We start from the raw sequence: 18138 nt of genomic DNA, 5'->3' as shown, positions 1-18138 counted from the left end.
CCACTTGCCTCTCCTGCCCAATCACATGATATAATCAATATGATGTATGTCTGGTGTTCTGCAGGCCATCCAAACAGCCACAACCTCTCTGAAGTCAAGCAAGTTGGTGCCAAATCAAATGACAGTTGTCTTTTCCACATGAATGCCAGATGTGTCCAAACTTCTTCCATTGGAGTACATAAGAACATATATGGAAGTTTTTAGGCGTCCAGTGGTTATACTCTGCCAAAATATCCCCCTTCAAAGTAAAAGCCAGTGAAAGGAGAAACTGTGGTAGAACAGGCTCTAGAGTCTAGACACTGGGTTCAATCCTCAGCACCAAATAAATGAAGACAAAATGTAATGAAGCAAAAGATAAATTGAATCGTCTTGCATCTTCTAGAAAGGAAGCAGGCCTCCTTGTATTCTGGAGGACACATCCCACTCCTAGGAATTCTCTGATAACACGGAAAGTTGTCAGCTTGCAGTTGAGGCCCCAAATGTAAAAGGCCTCTCCAGGAGGCACAGGTGGCTGGGTAAATGGCTTGGCACTGGGCTCTTCAGATGTGACAAGCCCTATGTGCTAGAAGTATCAAATGTGAGAGATACAACATGGATTTCTTTCTGTACCTCACAGCAAGCCACTAGATGAAGCCCCTGGGATCTAGAGTAAAGCTCCTGTCACATGACCAGACTCTCCTTTTGATGACATGCTTGACCATAAAGCCACACGACATCCAGATCTGTCTGTTATGAACTGGGTCCTTCAGACCCACCAAGGTAGAAATGTTGCCCCAGCTTGTTTGCTGATGAGCCAGGTAGAGGGCCCAGCATGGACAGTGGCTGCATGACAGGCACATTTAAGAGTCATCTCCCCAGTACTGAACTGCTGCTGTGCACCTGCTTACACAGCAAGGCACACATAGGAGACTTCACATTCCTGGACCAGGCAGGGCTGGTGCGTTCCAAGATCCTGACTTAACAAAGGTTATCACTTTCAGATCCCAGGATAGTCAGGGGTCGAGAAGAAAAAGGTCTGGAAGGTTTCAGACAAGAAAATCTGGTAGAGGCACCAGAAACCCTTAAGAGGGCACAGAACCTGGAGATTTTTGTTTCACACATTAACACCCACCAGAAAGTAGGACCACAAAGGAAAACTGACAACTGAATAGTAGCCATCCTGGAGCAGGTGCACTGAGCCCAAAAACGGCACTGGTGATGGCAGCAGGATGGCACCAGCAGGGCAATTCCCACATACCGAAGCCCGTCCCCTCAGCGGCCACCGTCTGATTTCCACATGCACAAGTGGCATACAAGCCCTCACACACATACAAAAGTAATTAGCTTTTTCAAGACAGGGTTTCTTTGTGTAGCTTTGTAGACCAGGCTGGCCTCAAACTCACAGAGATTGGCCTGCCTCTGCCTCCCGAGTGCTGGGATTAAAGGTGTCACCACTGCCCAGCTAGTTTTTTAAGAATTATTTTATGTAGTATTTTGCTTGCCTGCATTTAAGCATGTGCACCATGTGCATGCCTGGTCCTGTAGAGGTCAGAAGAGGGCATAGGACCCCATGGAACTAACTGTGAGCAACCATGTGGGTGCTGGAAACTGAACCTGGGCCCTCTGCCACAGTAACAAGAACTCTTAATGGCTAAGCCATCTCTCCAGCCCATAATTAATTTTAAATTTTTTTTTAAATGTCTAGCAGCTGGGCGGTGGTGGTGCATGCCTTTAATCCCAGAACTCGGGAAGCAGAGGCAGGCGGATCTCTGTGAGTTCGAGACCAGCCTGGTCTACAAGAGCTAGTTCTAGGACAGTCTCCCTTGTCTCCAAAAAAAACAAAAACAAAACAAAAATAAAACAAATAAACAAATAAATAAATAAAATACCTAGCAGTTGTAAGGAGAGAGGCTACTGGGACTGGGAGGGGGAGGGGACAAGTCTTTAGGACTGGCCTGTATATAATTACAAGTTGCCTGTTTTCCAGCACTTCACTACACTCATCTGCTTGTTTACTTACCCAGAAATCTTGGCATGTGGGCAGCATAGAATGAGAGCAGATAGGGCTGTGTGCCATGGGATCCATTCTTACCCAGAACTGCTACAGGGCCTGACTGGGCCCCATGCAGGATACAACTGACTCCTTGAAATCTTGAGCTATTAGATGTGGCTGCTCTCTTATGTCACTCCTCATTTCAGTGATAATAAAAACAAAGTAGAGAGAGACATTCACAGCAGAACCAGCTGTTAGAAGCATCAGCAAAGCCCTAATTTAGGAAACATGTTCACACCTACCTTCTCAGCAACCCTCTCTGCTCGGGGCTGACCCAGGCCACCGACTCCCTCACTGAAACTCACAGCTGGGTTCTGGTTGCTGTGCAGAACCACAGCCTGCTACTCAGTTGTCCCAAGTTAGGCCTGTCCCACATTCATCAAGGGTCACACAGTGTGAGTGCTGACTCAGGTTATTGACTACTGAGAGCTGAAAGAAGATAAAAGAATTGTGATGGTCAGTTTTAACTGTGAACTTGATACAATCTAGAATCACCTGGGAAGACAGTGTGAGGAATTAGATAGCTCAGTTGGCCTGGAAAGGATTTTCTTGTTTGAGTTGAGGTATGAAGACTCACCCAGAATGTGGGTGGCACCACCACCACCCACCCACCCATCCACCCACCCACCCATCCATCCATCCATCCAACCATTTTCCTCTCTGCTCTTTATTGTAGATAGCCAGCTGCTTCAAATTACCCTATCATGGTAACTACAACCTGATCTTGTTAGACCCCCGAAAACTCAAGTATCCAGGGTCCCAGGCCATGTTTGCGGTCACCCCAATCACCAGGTGGATTCGAGAGCTTGCTGCAAACTGCACGAGGCTTTATTGTAATTTAACGAGCTAACCCCATGTTAGCTCGGGTCTTTCACCCACTCACCATGGCGGACAGCTAGAAAAGACTTTTGAAGCTGCTGCGCATAGATCTTTATAGGGCAGCATAAGGGGAGTGTCTAGGGGTACGCACAGGCTCACGATTGGTGTGCCTCCAGCCTTGGAGGGCTTGCCCTGTGTTGATTGGTCAACTGGTTGTTATGGCCCATAGGCCCTCCCAGGGTGGTTGCTATGCTCTGCGAGTCATTGCTGTGCGCTTGTCCGTAAAGCACACCCAGGGTCGTAAAGCATAGCGCCACCAGCTAACTTCTGATTGGTTCCTTGCCACAAGACAGGCATCTGACTTTCTAGTGTCTAGAACAAGGTCATAGAAGCACAGGTTCGACCGTTATGGCTGCCGAAAGGGAAGCTGGTTCCTTCAATCTAAATAAACCCTTCCCCCTAAGTTGCTTCTTACCTGAGTCCTGTGACTCCTGATGGGCAGTGTCCAACCCTTCAGTTTCATGTAGGTCTGTGTCCTGTGTCTACTCACGCTAACTTTCATGCCACCCAGCTCTGTAGGCACATCCAGGCCTGAGTTTCCATTTCTCAGTTCAGTGTGAAACAAGGAAGGCTGAGAAGAGGACTATTCATGGGTGGAAATGTGTGCTGAGACTGTCAGGGCTGATACTGTGACTGGTTTGCGGCATGTGGGAATTCCGTATCTCTATCAGTCCAAAGATTTGCAGCACATGGAAATTCCCTATCTCTACCAGCCCACAGATCTGCAGCATCCATTTGCCCTTCCATACCTGCTAGCCACCGTCTCTGACCTTGTGGATATGGGGCCAACAAATTTGCACCCTTCCCCAGCTCAGGCTTCCAACCCACTGACACTATTATAACTCTTTGCTCCTACTGTTCTCCAGAATACAAGGACCACTCCCCTGCTAATCTGCTATCCAGAGCAGATCCCACAATGAATTCCAATCCTCCAGAGAATCACATTCCCACCACCATTTGCCTCCGGGTTTTAGTAATCTCTATACCAAGAAAAACAGGATGTAACACAAGGTTAACAGCAACAGTAGACACCGGCACACATCTGACATTTTCCTTGTATTACATTTACTGTGTGTGTGCACGTGCATACAGATGCATGCCATAGGACATTCATGGAGATCAGGGGATCATTAGCAGGGGTTAGTTCTCTCCTACCATATAGCTCTGGGACTGAACGCAGGTCACCAGCAGCAAGTACCTTTACTGCTGAGTCATGTCACTGGCCCATGCCTGACATAGTTAACCTTTATGGCATCCCTAGGACGCAGACACTATTACCTACCTACCTGTTTCTGTTTCTGAGGTTTGGGGAAATTATGCAGCTTGCCCTTGGTCTAAATTCTATGACCAATGAAGTCACTTAATTCCAAACACTTACTAGGTTCCTACCATATGCCAGGCACAATTTAGTTAACAAAGCAAACCAAGTCTCACCTTCATAAAGCTGACACTCAGAATGAACAAATAATTAGTAAAATGCTCGTAAGTAGAAGGAGCAAGAAGTGACTGTTAGAGCCAGTTAGGGCAGGTTTCTCTAAAATCATAAAGCACAGTACACTCACTTAAACAAGGGAGTAACTGTCAGGAGGGAAAACCACAAGCTTGGGTTAAGACTGCTGTAATAGCCACAAACTACTTATGGGCTATGTGGCCTTGGACAAGAAATTCAGCTTCCCCAGGCCTTGGTTTCCTCACAAACCTGGGGTAATCTACACTTGCTTTGCAGAGTGTATCTATAAAGCTCCTAATTTTAGGTGTGCCAGGCTTAGGCTCACAACATGCACTCATACAGCTGAGCCTCATGTTATCCTTTTTTTTGGGGGGGGGGGAGTTCAAGACAGGGTTTCTCTGTAGCTTTGGAGTCTATCCTGGAACTACACTGTAGACCAGGCTGGTCTCGAACTCAGAGATCCACCTGCCTCTGCCTCCTAAGTGCTGGGATTAAAAGCATGTGCCACCACTGCCTGACCATGTTACCCTTCTTAGGGGGCCAGAAATTCTCCCTTTGCACTCCAAAGACACAACCCACCCTCTCCTCTCCCTACCCTACCTGCAAAGGAACTAAGTCTCAATATATAGCCCACTCATGCCCCCTGCTGGCAAGACACCACAGTGTGGCTCTCCTGGAGTCTTCTTTTTATCTTTTGCAAACATCCCTTGTTTACTTCCCAGAAACCAGATAGAAGATCGAGATGTGGAGTCCTCTCTACCATGCAGGCACTCAAAGAGTCCATGGTAGTCCTGGTGTCTGCCAAGCTCTAAGAAATTGTGGGGCTACAATTTGAAAATGACAATTGCCTGGGGGGGGGGGAACGACATTATAGCAGGTGCCTTCTTTTTTTTTTTTTTTTTTTTTTTTTTTTTGGTTTTTCGAGACACGGTTTCTCTGTGGCTTTGGAGACTGTCCTGGAACTAGCTCTTTAGACCAGGCTGGTCTCGAACTCACAGAGATCTGCCTGCGTCTGCCTCCCAAGTGCTGGGATTAAAGGCGTGTGCCACCACCGCCTGGCTATAGCAGGTGCCTTCTAAAGAAAACACTGTACGATGTACAGGTAGCAGGCAAAGGAAAAGCAGAGAGAACAGTGTATGTAGAACCATGAGAACACTACATAGAACAATGGCTGCTTTGAGGGCTGTGTGTACTCAGGCCATGCTTCTGGAACATTCTGCCAATGGAGCCTGACTTAAAATTTTAGCTGGTTCCTAGGCTCTTAAGCCTCTCCCATTGTCACACCTGACACAGCAAATCCTTCACTAGAAAGAGGGCTTTTGCACCATACACACACACACACACACCAGAGGGCAGACAGGGCCACCCATGTTCTATGTTCCCACTCAGTCACCCTATCCTTCTAAAAAAAAATGGCCCAGCATCATAGATCAGGTGACAATCTTTGTAAGCATGGCCAAGTCTCCTCCCTCTGTGACTGAGAACAATCCTTCCATATCACTCATCAGCTGACTGAATTAGCTATGAAAGCCTTGGGCACCAGAGAGGGAAGGAAGGTCCAAGGACACAGGTCTTCAGAGGCATCCTAAGCAGTCCAGACCCCAACCAGCTGTGGGGAAAGATGCAGAGTTTGGTCTTCGGGCAGGCCACACTGTACCCTCCACAGCCCACACACACCCATGAAAGCCAGTGACCAGTGAGGTTTGTCTCCGGTGTTTTATTAAGTGGGCCATACTGTAGCTGGTTTCTAAGTTGCAAAACAACATAAATTTAACAGTAATAACATAGCCAGTTAGATTGTGACAAGCTTTTCCTTTTCTTAAAGAGAAAAAAAGAAAAGAAAAACAAATACTTAAAACACACAATGGCAGGTTAAATAAATAAGATAGATGAAGAAAAGACAAATCTGTTTTTTAAAAAATGCTCATGTTTACTTCTGTGCAACTTTGTGCCAACAGGAAATAAGATTTTCTGCATGACAGCGGCACAATGACATCTCCTGGTATGTCTCCTTCCCAAATAATACTGACCAAAAAAAGGGGGGAAGGTGGGGAACAGCTGTGGGGCTGCCTCTGCAGTGCTTGGTCAGAGGCACTGCTAAAAATCCCTATGATTACAGCATGGATTTCCTGCTCGCACACCTGTGCATGGCCCATAAAAGCCAGATATTCAGAATAATGTTAATATAGAAAACATTAGTTTAAAAACGATGTGGAATGGCCTCATCGGGGTGATGAGGAGGCATGTGGAATAGCCCCACACTTGTGTGCAGGCTCAGTCCGGGAGGCCACAGGCTCCCAGCGCGTGGCCATGCAAGGGAGGGCACCAGCTTCAAAATAAGCAGTGCCAACCTCGCTCCCTCTTCCTGTCACTCTTTCACATGAAAGTGTGTAAAAAGCAGATCAGCAAATAAACTCTAAAATAGATTATTTTTTCCAAAAATCCTCTAGTTTTCTTTTTACAGTAAGTATACATCTCTTCTCGTCCCTTACAAATGCTTAGGTCCCTTTGGGATGAAGAGGCAGAGCTGCAGGGAGTCTTTCTGGGTCCTGCTGCTGGCTGGTGCTGTGAGGTCAGATGTCAATGCCCTTAACCAGGGATGTCTCCAGTGTGATGTTGAATTCTTGCAGGGTCTGCAGCACTCGGATCAAGGAATTGACAAGTGTGTGGTCTTTGATCAGTGCCACATCCTCATACATGTGTGCAGTGATGGGGCAGTCGGCCAACAAGGCAATCCAGTGGTGCAGGAGGTGATCTCTGGCAGGGTGGGAGTGGTCCAGGCAGGTCAAAGCAAGGGAAAAGAAAAGAAACAGGACAAGCCAAGGGGATCCTTGAGCTAAGTCTGAAGATAAAGAAGCTGACACCTCCCCATAGCCCCACTTCCCCCCCTAAAGGAGCTTGCCTTCCACTGGGAGCTGCTCAGCCTGGGAACAACCCGTCAACTACTTCTCCCTCCACCTCCTTCATCTCCCTAGACAACCAGTTACTAGGCTGATGTAAGTGCTCCTCCCTGCCATCAAACAGAAGCCCCAGATCACCTCGTCCCCATGTGCCAGTAGAGTTTCAAGAGGTTTAGGGTTTACGTTTTGGGGTTTTTTTTTGGGGGGGGGGGTTGTTTGGTTTTTTTGAGACAGAGTTTCTCTGTGTAGCTCTGGCTATTCTGAAACTAGTTCTGTAGACCAGGCTAGCTTCGAACTCAAAGATCCATCTGCCTCTGCTTCCTGACTGCTGGAAATAAAGGTGTGCACCACCACCTGTCGAGGGTTAATTTTTATGATAGCCCCAGGACATTATTATCCCCACTTCATAGATGAAGGTGAATAGCATGTCCAAGGTCATAGAAAAGTAGTACATGCCCAAAGATATGGACCTGATAACTCTGGTTCTAGAGTCTGTTTTTTATTTTTGCTTTTTTTTTCTATGTGTATAGGTATTTTGCCTGCATGTACATCTGTACACCACCTGCATTCAATGCCAGCAAAGGGCAGAAGAGGGTGTTGGATCCTCTAGAACTTTTGTTAGTGCCCATGTGGGTACTGGGAACTCAACTTAGGTCTTCTCCAAGCTTAACTACTGAGTCATCTCTGCAGCAACTCATTATTTTACTTTTGTGTTGTAGAAATAGGGGTCTCACTATGTTGCTCATGATGACCTTGTGTTTCTAGGCTCAAGCAATGCTCCAGCCTTAGCTTCCCAGCTTAGAGTCTGTATTTAACCACTATATCAACTCTCTCCTGCAGGTGGCCTAAATGCCACTGTCGCCAGTCCCTCTTGCCTTCATACTCTCTCAATGCTGTCCACTCCGGTGCATGCTACCCATGATATCAGATCCACATTATTTCAGCATTCTCATTAAACCATGTAGTACTCCTACAGGAGGAACTGTCTCCATCTAAGGTCTTGCGGGCCCCTAGCTTCCTTTGAAATGTGCTCCCTGATACTGCCCTTCCCTCACTCTACTTGTCCCCTTCCATGAAAGCCTCATCTCAATACCTCCTCCTCCCTGAAGGCCTCTATGGACCGCTCTCCAGCACATCTTTCAATGAGTAGTCTGATGGATTCTTGTCACCTTTTGCTTTTCAACGTGACAAGTAAACTTCCCAACTCAGCTTTCTTTTGCATTAGGCCTGGGACATTCAAATGTTTACTGAAAGAAGAACTATACATATTTGCTTCCAATTCCCACCCCCTGGGGGGGTGTGGTTTCAATCTTCCCATCAAAATGTAGCTTCCATCTTTCATAATTATACACATTCTCCTTCACAAATCCCCACAAACATACAGGACACAAGAGGAAATTAACAGCCTAAAGGAGCCCTCCAAGGTGCCTGAGCAGTGGTCAGTGCCCATCCTGCATGACAGACCTACTGCTGTAATCTGAGTCCCTGCCATACCTGGCTCCCAGGCACACCAGCATCTGAAACTTGCCGTCCTTGCCGATGTTCCGGGACGTGTTGTTGATTGCAGTGACAAAGCGGCAGAAGTTGCGGGCCCTTGTGTGCCAGTTTTCCTCGGGAACTACGTCATTCTGCTCCAACGTCTCATAGTAGGTTTGTGCTTTCTCTGTGAAGAGCAGGAAAGTTGTGACAATGGCTCCCCAGCCTGCTGACAGGTCACTTTCTACAGGACTCCTCCAAGCCCATACAGGCACTTCAGGAGAATGAAGCAAGTACTCTGTCTGATGTCTGTGAGCATGTGCCAAAATAATCTCATTTGAAATTTTATTTATGTAGCCCTTGGCATAAACATGGTCTTTTTCCCTGATCTGAAGAGACAAGAAATCTCAGAGTTCTCGCTTCTGAATAAAAAATTCTCCAGTGGGGACCACACAGGACTTGGGAACCAATGCTCTCAACATTCCTTTTGGAACTATAGGGACAGAGGGTGAGAACTTGGGGATAAGCCTAATCTAGCTAAAGGATGCTTAGAATCTCTTCTGTCAAGAGCTCCTAAAGGATGAGCATGGAGTCAGGTGCTTGCATCAACCTCTTCAAGAAAACGAGGGCAAACAAAGAGCAGATCTGGGGGCTGCCTGATTTGGCTTCTACAGCTAGACCATATGCTACAGTCAAGGCCTCCATATCTACATGCTTTTCCCATTCTTGGATACTAAACCAGCTCACCCAGGAAATCCCAAATGAAGACATTTTTGAAGAGCCGGGGTGATTTAAATCCATGCTGGAAAGCTTGTTCCAGGGCTGAAACGAGACCACACTCTCCACAAAGCAACAGTGTCAAACTGCCACGCTAAGAAAGAAAACAGGGTGAGTGACAGGTAGATCTCGGCTGAGCTGCCCTCCCACCACTGCAACCCTAAACCCACAGCCAGGCCAGGAGGAAGCAAAAGACCACAAGACTCTTGTTTGTTGGGCAGAACTAACCATAGAGACCGGCACACTCTTTTTGTGAAGAACTGCTGAAGGGTGTATGATGGAGTGGGGTCAGACACAGAACATTACCCAACAGGGCACAAAGTCAGTGTAGTCATCTTTTGGATAGACACAAGCAAACCACGAGAAAGACAGGAAGAAGTTGTGTTTACTGGGAGACCCTAGAGACTCCACTCAATCATCAACATGGAGTTAAAAAACAGAAGAGCTGAGGCAAAGGCTCCTGAGAAAGGCATCTGCCCCATCCCAAAGAAGGCAAGGCATATGCTGTTCTGGACTCTGGCTGGACATGATAATAATGCCTACAATCCCAGCACTTGAGATGGTGGAGGCAGGAAGACTGTCACAACTTTGAGACTAGCACAGGCTACATAAAGAGCTCTGGGCTAACCTGGGATATCCTGATGCCTTTGGAATAGTCACAGCCCAGGAACCTTGAAGAGCATAACTTCAATCAAGATGACCCCATCTTACTCAGAAGGCTCTGGGATAGAGGCAGGAAGGCTCACCTCTTTCTCGGGTTTATGGAAGTGCTTCACAATGCCATTGACTGCCTCCCCGATGGACTCCTGGATCTGCCCAGTGTTTAGCTCTGAGAAAATCAAGCAGACATCCTTAAGTAATCTCAGAGTTACCAAGCAGGAGACTGGGAACACAGAGAATAGGCCCATAGGAGAAGCAGGACAGTAGGAACTCAGAAAGCAGACTCTTGCCCACCTACTTCTGCAGAGACAGCTCTTCCCAAAATCTTAGGGGGCAAAGTCAAAGCTAGGAGAGCAGTCTCTATGTGATCCAGCCAGGTTTACTTTGCATTTTATTCAGAATTCCTGGCTTCCATAATAGGGTCATGACTTGGCTGTGAACAGTTACCAGGAAGAAGAGGACAGAAATGACCCCTCTCCCTGACAGGGACATGGAAAAACAGCAGAGCATCAGAATCTTCTTTCAGGTCTCCAAGACAAGAGCCATAAACACATGATGATCAAGAGAGGAGGTGGATTTGTCAGTAGTGGTGGCTCACAGGGCTGCTGCACAGACTGGGACCAGGACTCAAAGAGATCTGCCCATTCCCAGACTTGTCTCCTACTTACTGGGCTTGTTGTTGGGCGAGATGGTTACAAGTCTCCGGATGACACTGGGGGACTGCTGCAGGGGCGGAGTCCGACAAGGCCTCTCATCCACTTCAGGTAGGGAAGTGAGCAGCTCCCCAACCAGCACTCGCTCCAGGCTTCCATCATCCATACCCTTCCCCAGCCATCGCCCACATGGGAACCTGGAAGTAAAACAATGGCCCATGAGAGCAGCTCATTTCTCCAGCTTCCTCCCTTGCAATGTCATCAACAAAGCCAATCCATAAGGACAAGTTACGAAACCAGACTAGGGACTCCCCAGGTTCTCTTTGTCCCACAGTGTATTACCACTGAACTACCTGAGCGGCTTGGGACACATGTCCAGCAATGTTATACATTATTTACTCAGTTGGAAACCATCCTGTACCTTTCAAGTGCATAAGACAGAGTCACACCTTAAGAGGTTCCTTGAGAAGCTCACACTCAGTCACCAGAGACAGCCCTGGGGGTGCACACTCACGGTCACTCACTTGTAGGTATGTCCTGTGATCTCATTCCTGACCATCACATACTCCACAAGCCATTTGGCATACAGCCCAGAATTATCATGGCCGATCTGGACAGTGGTAAGCTTCCCTAGGTTCTGGCACTGAGGGAGTAAGAAAAGAAGCCAAGTCAGAAAAGCAGGAGGAAACAGTGGTAATCCTTGGAAGCACAAAGCTACTGGCTGCCTGCTGCCTGGCTGACTAAGCAACTTTAGGAGCAGAGCTCACAGCTCTACCTGCTGCCAGGTCTGGCAGTTCAGCACTGGATCCTAGGCAGCTCATGGCTGAGCAAGAAGATGCTAGCCTTAGAGGAAGGCCAGGGCCTGGGATCAAACCACTACAGTGGTTGGTCCTGAGGCTTAACAAATACCCGTGTGTAGCAACTGAAAGAACTCTGAGGAATTTCCCAACACCCCACCCCACCCCTGTGTGTAACCCAGGGCAAGGAAGTAAGTTCTGACAAACTCCTCCCAGCCAGCAACTTGTTCAAAAAAGATGCAGACTTTTCCCTCAGGGTCAACCCTGGTCCTGGCCTCAGACTGTCTCAGAAAAGGTTGACTGTGTTGACACACAGACTCTGAAACAAGGCCTCCATAAAGTCCTGCAGAAAACTCCCACCTCAGCTGCTACAAACTTGGGTCCCCACAGTCTTGAGTTGGGACCCCCAGAAAACACATACCTCAAAAGTCATCTCTAGCACATTCCTGGGGATCTGCAAGATCTGTGTTTCACCCAGTTCTCCTGATATACAGATCCATGGGTTGGCGGTGAACATGGAGCCCCCCAGCTTCTTGCTTGGTACGATCAAAATGTGGTACGGAATCACTGTTTAGAGAAGCCACAGAGGTACTGGTAGGGATTGAGACTCTCCCATACCTGATAGGAGGGACCCTGACCTGCACCAGGTATACTGGCATGAATGATTGCAGCCCTGCTGTGTTCAGAGTTCTGAAGATCACAACCCCTGGCTGCTTCAAATTCCAGACTTGCTCTCACTATTCCCAGGGTTATCATCCAATAAAAAACAAACAAGCAAACAAACAAACAAAACAAACAAGCCTATCTGTAGGCTCAGCTTTAAAGTAATCAACTCCTAACTGAATTCCATCTCAGAGTACTTTGCAGTCTCTTGCCTCATGAACCCTAATAATACAACAATAGTGATCTTAGCAGTCTACACAGCTGCCACCTCTCTTTTGCAGGTCACAGACAGGGAAATGGTTTGTCCTGGGTCGTCTAATTCCAGTTGAGTGCTACTCCTACCAAGCCCACAATCCCTAGTGTCTGAGAAGGAAGATAGGCAAAGATAGAAACAAGAGTGTGAGCTGCAGCAGCAGAGGATAGCTGGCCAGAGAACTAGCTGTGAAACAAACTCAAAGGCTTCCTAGTAAAGAAGGAATCTTGGCATCAAACAAAGATGAGGCTCCAAGACCTTAGAGTATTTTGAACCCTCCTTCTCTGAAAGTAGGGAGAGTGAGGCCCACAGCAGGGAGAGGCTCTGTGCACAGGAATATGACTTGGGGCAGGGCTGGCTGGGCCTAAGTCACCTATTATCACTTGGAGCTCTATCTGCTATTTCAGGAAGAGATCTGTTTCTCTGAGGCTACCACAAATGTGTGATGCTGAGTCATCTCTCAGGCCAAAACAAAAGAAGGACCCTTTAGAAGTATGCAGGGTAGAAGGTAAATGTAGCTCCCTGGCACACTTTTATGTCCTTCAGCTCCAAGAGCAATGCCTGGAACACTGACATGAGAAGAGAAAGTTCAGAGAAAATAGCCATCAAAAGGAGCTGTACCCCCTTACTTCTCCCATGGACTCACAAGGCAAACAGAAAATACCAGGGAAGCCAGGCATGGAGGTAATACCAGTACTCAGGAGGTGGAGGCAGGACTGCCATGAGTTTGGTTTTGATGCCAGTCTCAGCTACACAATGAGTCTCTTCCTCAATTTTTTTTTTTTAAATAGGAAATAAAGTACAAAGGAGTCAGCAAGCCCAGGTAGGTTTGCAAAGCCTGGCTAGAGCAGGCCAGTGAGGAGCGGAGCATAGCTACTCACGGATGGTTGTGAAGACGTTGGTGAAGCAGAAGTAGTCCACCGCATTGAAGGAGAGCAGGTGATAGAGGAACTGCTCCTTCTCATCATCGCAGCGCAGGAAGGCATAACGCTTGTACAGCTTCCTGTTAGGCAGGAGGCAAGACATCAACACATCAATCCCAGCCAAGAGGAGAAGAAAGCGTGCTCACTCCCACAAGCAGATGGGCAAGGGAAGCATGAGATGTCAGGCCGAAAGCTCCTTAGGATCACTTTGTAAAGGTTGAAAACTAGCCGGTCCACATGGCTGAGGCTAGAGGAAAAGGGCTTAAGCTGTAGCAGATCCAACAAAATCACATGCTGATGTTACTATAATGTCACTTGGGACAGGTCATAGATTCTCCATTTCTAAACCAAGGACTGGTCTGAGTACATCAGAAATAACACAGACACTATTGGCAGGAGATCTGGTGACCATTCATTACCAGGCCACATCTCAAGCCTTCCACAGACCTAAGAACTGAGTCAGAACACTGCTTTCCAGAAGTGAGAGTCAGCACACCAAAGGCCAATTCCTTTGCCTAATTCTAGGCCCCCCATGGCTTGACAACAGTGATAAAAGAGGGGATACCGAGAGCACAGTGCTCAGGTCCTTGTCAAAGAGAAATACAGAGAAAAAGGAAGACAGCTATTCTAGTTGTTCACACTATAATCACCACCAGTCAGGGAAGTTTATAAAGTCCCTTACCCTCAGGTCTTAAAAAGGGAAGTACTTGCCCTAAAATATACTGAAAGGATAAATCAGTAAATGTTGATAGGTGAAATGAGTTACTAGCTAAAAGGCTCTTTCTGAGAATTTAAAGAATGGTGAGCTTAATCCTGCAATGTTTTCTCAATCAAGAGGGGTCTAGAAGACAGCACAAAACCTGAGAGATGTTCTAAATCACAGGAAAAGGATGTATAGAAATCATGGTAGTTAGAGTTGAGAGTCCAGAAATGATCATGTAGCAATAGGGCTAGAAAGTTAAGCTAGAACAAAACAAAAATAGGCCCTACATCCTAATGCTAAAGACTTGTAATTTGCTTTGTTAAGTAATGGGTTTCTGCATTGTGCCCCAGAAGTAAAGGGAAAAGTATGGCCAATTTTAGTAAATTTAGTTGGTGTGGTAGGAGGTTGAAAAGGGAATGGTGACTAAAATAAAACAGTGCAGCAAAAAAGCAAGGAGCCAGAGAAAGGGGGAGCTAAGGACTCAGCCTCTTTAGAGGCAGCAGATAACGGAGTCAAAACTGTCTTTATTCTAGATTGTGGATGTTGGGGGAAGTGGGGAAGATGTTAGGATGTTCAAAGAGAACAATAACAACAATGCAAAGTGTAAGGAAGTTAACCATGTGATGTGAAGTCTGCTTTTATTCTCCCCAAGCCATTCCTAAGGTCTGAATGAAAGTAAATACAGGACTGGGGCTCAGAAGAATGGTCACCTTCAGAGATGGGAGTCATCTGCTCAGAGGTGACTGAAGTCATAAGTGGGTAAGATCACCAAACAAGAGAGAACAAGTAAGACAGAGCCAAAGAAATGGCATGTATGCCGAGGCTGGAAGACTGCTGAAGTCAACATCCTGCAAAGAGCAGGGGGAGAAAGAGAATAGGAGGCAGGGTGGTGAGATGGCTCAGTGAGTAAAAGAGCCTGTCACCATGTCTGAAGTTCCACCCAGAAACCTACATGGTAAAAGAACAAAACACCCAGAAGTTGTCCTCTGACGTACACACACACACAGGCACAGTAAATGAATATTGTAATTTTTGAGGGGGGGCGGTTGAGATAGGGTTTCTCTATGTAGCTTTGAAGCCTGTCCTAGAACTAACTTTGTAGACCAGGCTGGCCTTGAACTCACAGAGATCAGCCTGCCTTTGCCTCCTGAGTGCTGGGATTAAAGGCGTGCACCACCACCGCCCAGGGAATATTGTAATTTTTTAAAGGCGGGGCGGGGGGCACGACACGGACAGAAGGGTAATTGCAGTCATACAACATCACACAGCAGTTTCAAGGTAAAGGAAGCATCTCACAGAAGCAGAAGTCAGGATGGAGAGGTCAAGGAGATCTGGACTCAACAGGGCTGCTAATTTGTTCCTCTAGAGTTTATGGCTCAATGAAGTTCATGAATATGAGGCCCCCTCCACCTTCTTCCATCTTTAAGCCACCAACAGTCTTAGAAGCTAATTGAAAATGCCAGAGACTACAGAACAGTCTTCCAGGACTGATTCTTCCAAGAAGGTTCTGTTCCTGTCTGGGCAGCCAGGCACATATTTTACAGACACTGGGTGATCCCTTCTAGATACTAAGCAACATGTTTGAACAGCACTGGGAAGTGCACACAGTTCACTTTCTCAGTATAAACAAACTTCAATAAGCAGCAAATGAATAGATAATGTAGCAGCTAAGTGGTAAAGGAGGAACCAACAAATGCCTGCTTGGAGGACAAATGGCCCTGGTGCCCAAGAAAACTCTGGTAAAGAAAACTTCTGACTAGGTCCCAAAGCAACTGGCAGATGGAGAGAGGACAAGACTAGGGCCACACAGGTGAACAAGGAAAAACTGAAGCCACCTGAAAAGCAGGAAAGTATGGCATGGTTGAAGTCCTGAGTAAACTGGGAAGACAGATGAAGATACAGGATGGAGGTGCTATGGGTTGGGCATGGTTTGATTGAACACCCAAAAGGCCCATGTGCTAGAAGTTTGAGCCCAAGTGAAGTGATACTGAGGCAAAATAGTGAAAAAGAAGCTAACTGGATCAGAGGATCATCACTCTCAGCAAGTATTAATGCTGGTCTCGTGGAGTGAGTTCTTATGAAAGCAGCAGGTCATCATAAATTGTGACCACTCCATGCACGATGTGTCCTTTCTGCACATGGCAATTACCTTTTCTATGTGTAATGTAGCCAGGGAAGCCTTTGCCACATATCGAATAGATGTGGCTGCCTGATCTTGGACTTCCAACATTCCTTTTATTGTAAAGTAAGTAAATCTTTTTTGCTTTATAAAATATCCATAACAGAGTATTCTGTTGTAGCAATGCCAAAAGGGCTAATACCAGGGAACTATGCTTGATGCAGTATTCTTTTCTCTCTTTCTATACTCCAAAGTACAATCTGTGGAAGCAAATCTCATTGTCTAGTCACTGGAGTAGTTTAAGGACCAGAACATCAGGTAAGAAAGTACTGTGGTGTACCAAATGATTTTTAAGCTAATGACCTCTAATAGGGCTATAGTTTAGGGCTGAATACTTACCAGCTAAGTACTATAACATTTGCCTAGCGTGTGTGAAGTCCTTAATCCCCAACACCACCAAAAACAAAACAAAACAAAAAGCCAGATGTACTGTATCTGAAAAGACATAGAGGAGTCATCTAAGAAGCAGAGGAGGGACCTCTCATCCATTTGTTTACAACCTAGAAGAGGTGGTGTCACAGATGGATACATAGGGGACTGCAGGTTTTGTGGCTCTGGGAAGTGTAAGCACCTTGGACTCCCTGCCTATCCTAGTGGGAAATGTGGAGGGAGCATTCTGAAAGTTCTGAGACGGCTCAGTCAAGGAAGAAGAAAGGTAAAACCGGCTGTTCTGGGTTGACTTCAGACTCAGAAGATAAGAGATAAGGGGGTAACTCAGAAGTTTCCTTTTAATTCTCCAACCCTCTGCTTCTCAGGACAGGAAAGAAACTCAGGAGAAAAGTGCCTCATGATGGAGAAAGAGAGAGGGAAAGAAAGAGGATAGGAGGACCTACTAGTTTTAGGCATACAGATTGAAAGGAGGGGAGCAGAAAGCAGAGTGCAACTCTGCTGACGGGAGAGAGAGAGATACACTGCAGGACTTCCTCCACAGCCTGAGTCTGGATGCTGCTGCAGTAACATGCTGCATTCCCCCTTCCCACGCCTAACTTCTCATCTTCCTGCCAACCCTGGAGCCCTGTTCTACTCCAAGTGGAGTGGCCTTACTTGGTGAGCTCGTGGTCTGAAAGAAGCTGTTTCAGGTGTCTGGAGAGTAACTTCTTTTCCATGGACAGTCGAACCCATGCTCTGGCCTTTCCCACATCAGTTTTGATTTCCCCAATATTCTGGATGTGCCTAAGGGAAAAAGTGTAGGGCGGGGTATGGTGGGAAATGAACTCACTGTCATAGCCTCACCTGTGAGCCAAAGCAGCAAGGCAAGACAGCCCTACCCACCCAAGAGAGTTGCTCTCATTCTTCCATGTGGCTTTGCCAGACATACTTCTCACAATTTGGGAGAAAGAACAGAGAGTACAGGTTTCAACAAGCCAGGCTAATCCCAAACCCTGGGGTGATGAGATGCTCTCCTGTGTGCTCTCTCCTGGTATAGGTCACCAAAATGCCAAGAAAACCACCTTTTATAAACTATACAAAGACCAATAATGAAGACTTCCTATTTAGCTGGGTTAGCTGAAATGCTTTAACAGCCACAAAGATCCTGTGGGCTGAGTGTCATACCCAAGCAACAGCTAAGACAAGACTTTAGTGGCTAATTTATGAATGAACAGAGACAGACCTCATATCCTGAATTAGGGAGATCCTCAGGGGAGACATGACAGCACTGGCATCAGACTTTCTCCGTTCCGAATCAAGAAGTATTCCTGGAACAACAAAGATGGTCATCTCCAAAGAGACCTGAGGACCTGAGTATCCAAACAGCTAACTCTCACATGTCAAATCACAAACTCCAACAACAA

The 18138-nt window shown here is 46.7% G+C and overlaps 1 protein-coding gene across 1 annotated transcript in view; it reads right to left on the bottom strand.

The window, feature by feature from the left end:
- Nucleotides 1–6058: 6058 nt before the first annotated feature.
- The window catches only part of Dennd5a (DENN domain containing 5A), a 66879-nt gene continuing 54799 nt past the window's right edge, over nucleotides 6059–18138 (bottom strand). The window contains exons 15-24 of the mRNA XM_027410313.1: nucleotides 17958–18042; nucleotides 17390–17518; nucleotides 13422–13543; nucleotides 12046–12191; nucleotides 11352–11470; nucleotides 10843–11024; nucleotides 10261–10343; nucleotides 9485–9608; nucleotides 8756–8924; nucleotides 6059–7118 (exon numbers count right to left, since the gene is read on the bottom strand). Coding sequence (XP_027266114.1) covers nucleotides 6935–7118; nucleotides 8756–8924; nucleotides 9485–9608; nucleotides 10261–10343; nucleotides 10843–11024; nucleotides 11352–11470; nucleotides 12046–12191; nucleotides 13422–13543; nucleotides 17390–17518; nucleotides 17958–18042 — 1343 coding nt within the window. The 3' untranslated portion in view covers nucleotides 6059–6934. The remainder of the gene's footprint in view (nucleotides 7119–8755; nucleotides 8925–9484; nucleotides 9609–10260; nucleotides 10344–10842; nucleotides 11025–11351; nucleotides 11471–12045; nucleotides 12192–13421; nucleotides 13544–17389; nucleotides 17519–17957; nucleotides 18043–18138) is intronic.

Source organism: Cricetulus griseus, chromosome 3 (genome assembly GCF_003668045.3).
Source record: "Cricetulus griseus strain 17A/GY chromosome 3, alternate assembly CriGri-PICRH-1.0, whole genome shotgun sequence".
NCBI classification, from domain to species: Eukaryota; Metazoa; Chordata; class Mammalia; order Rodentia; family Cricetidae; genus Cricetulus; species Cricetulus griseus.
Note: the sequence above shows the minus strand (reverse complement) of the source record. Positions and strands in the feature narration are given on the sequence as shown.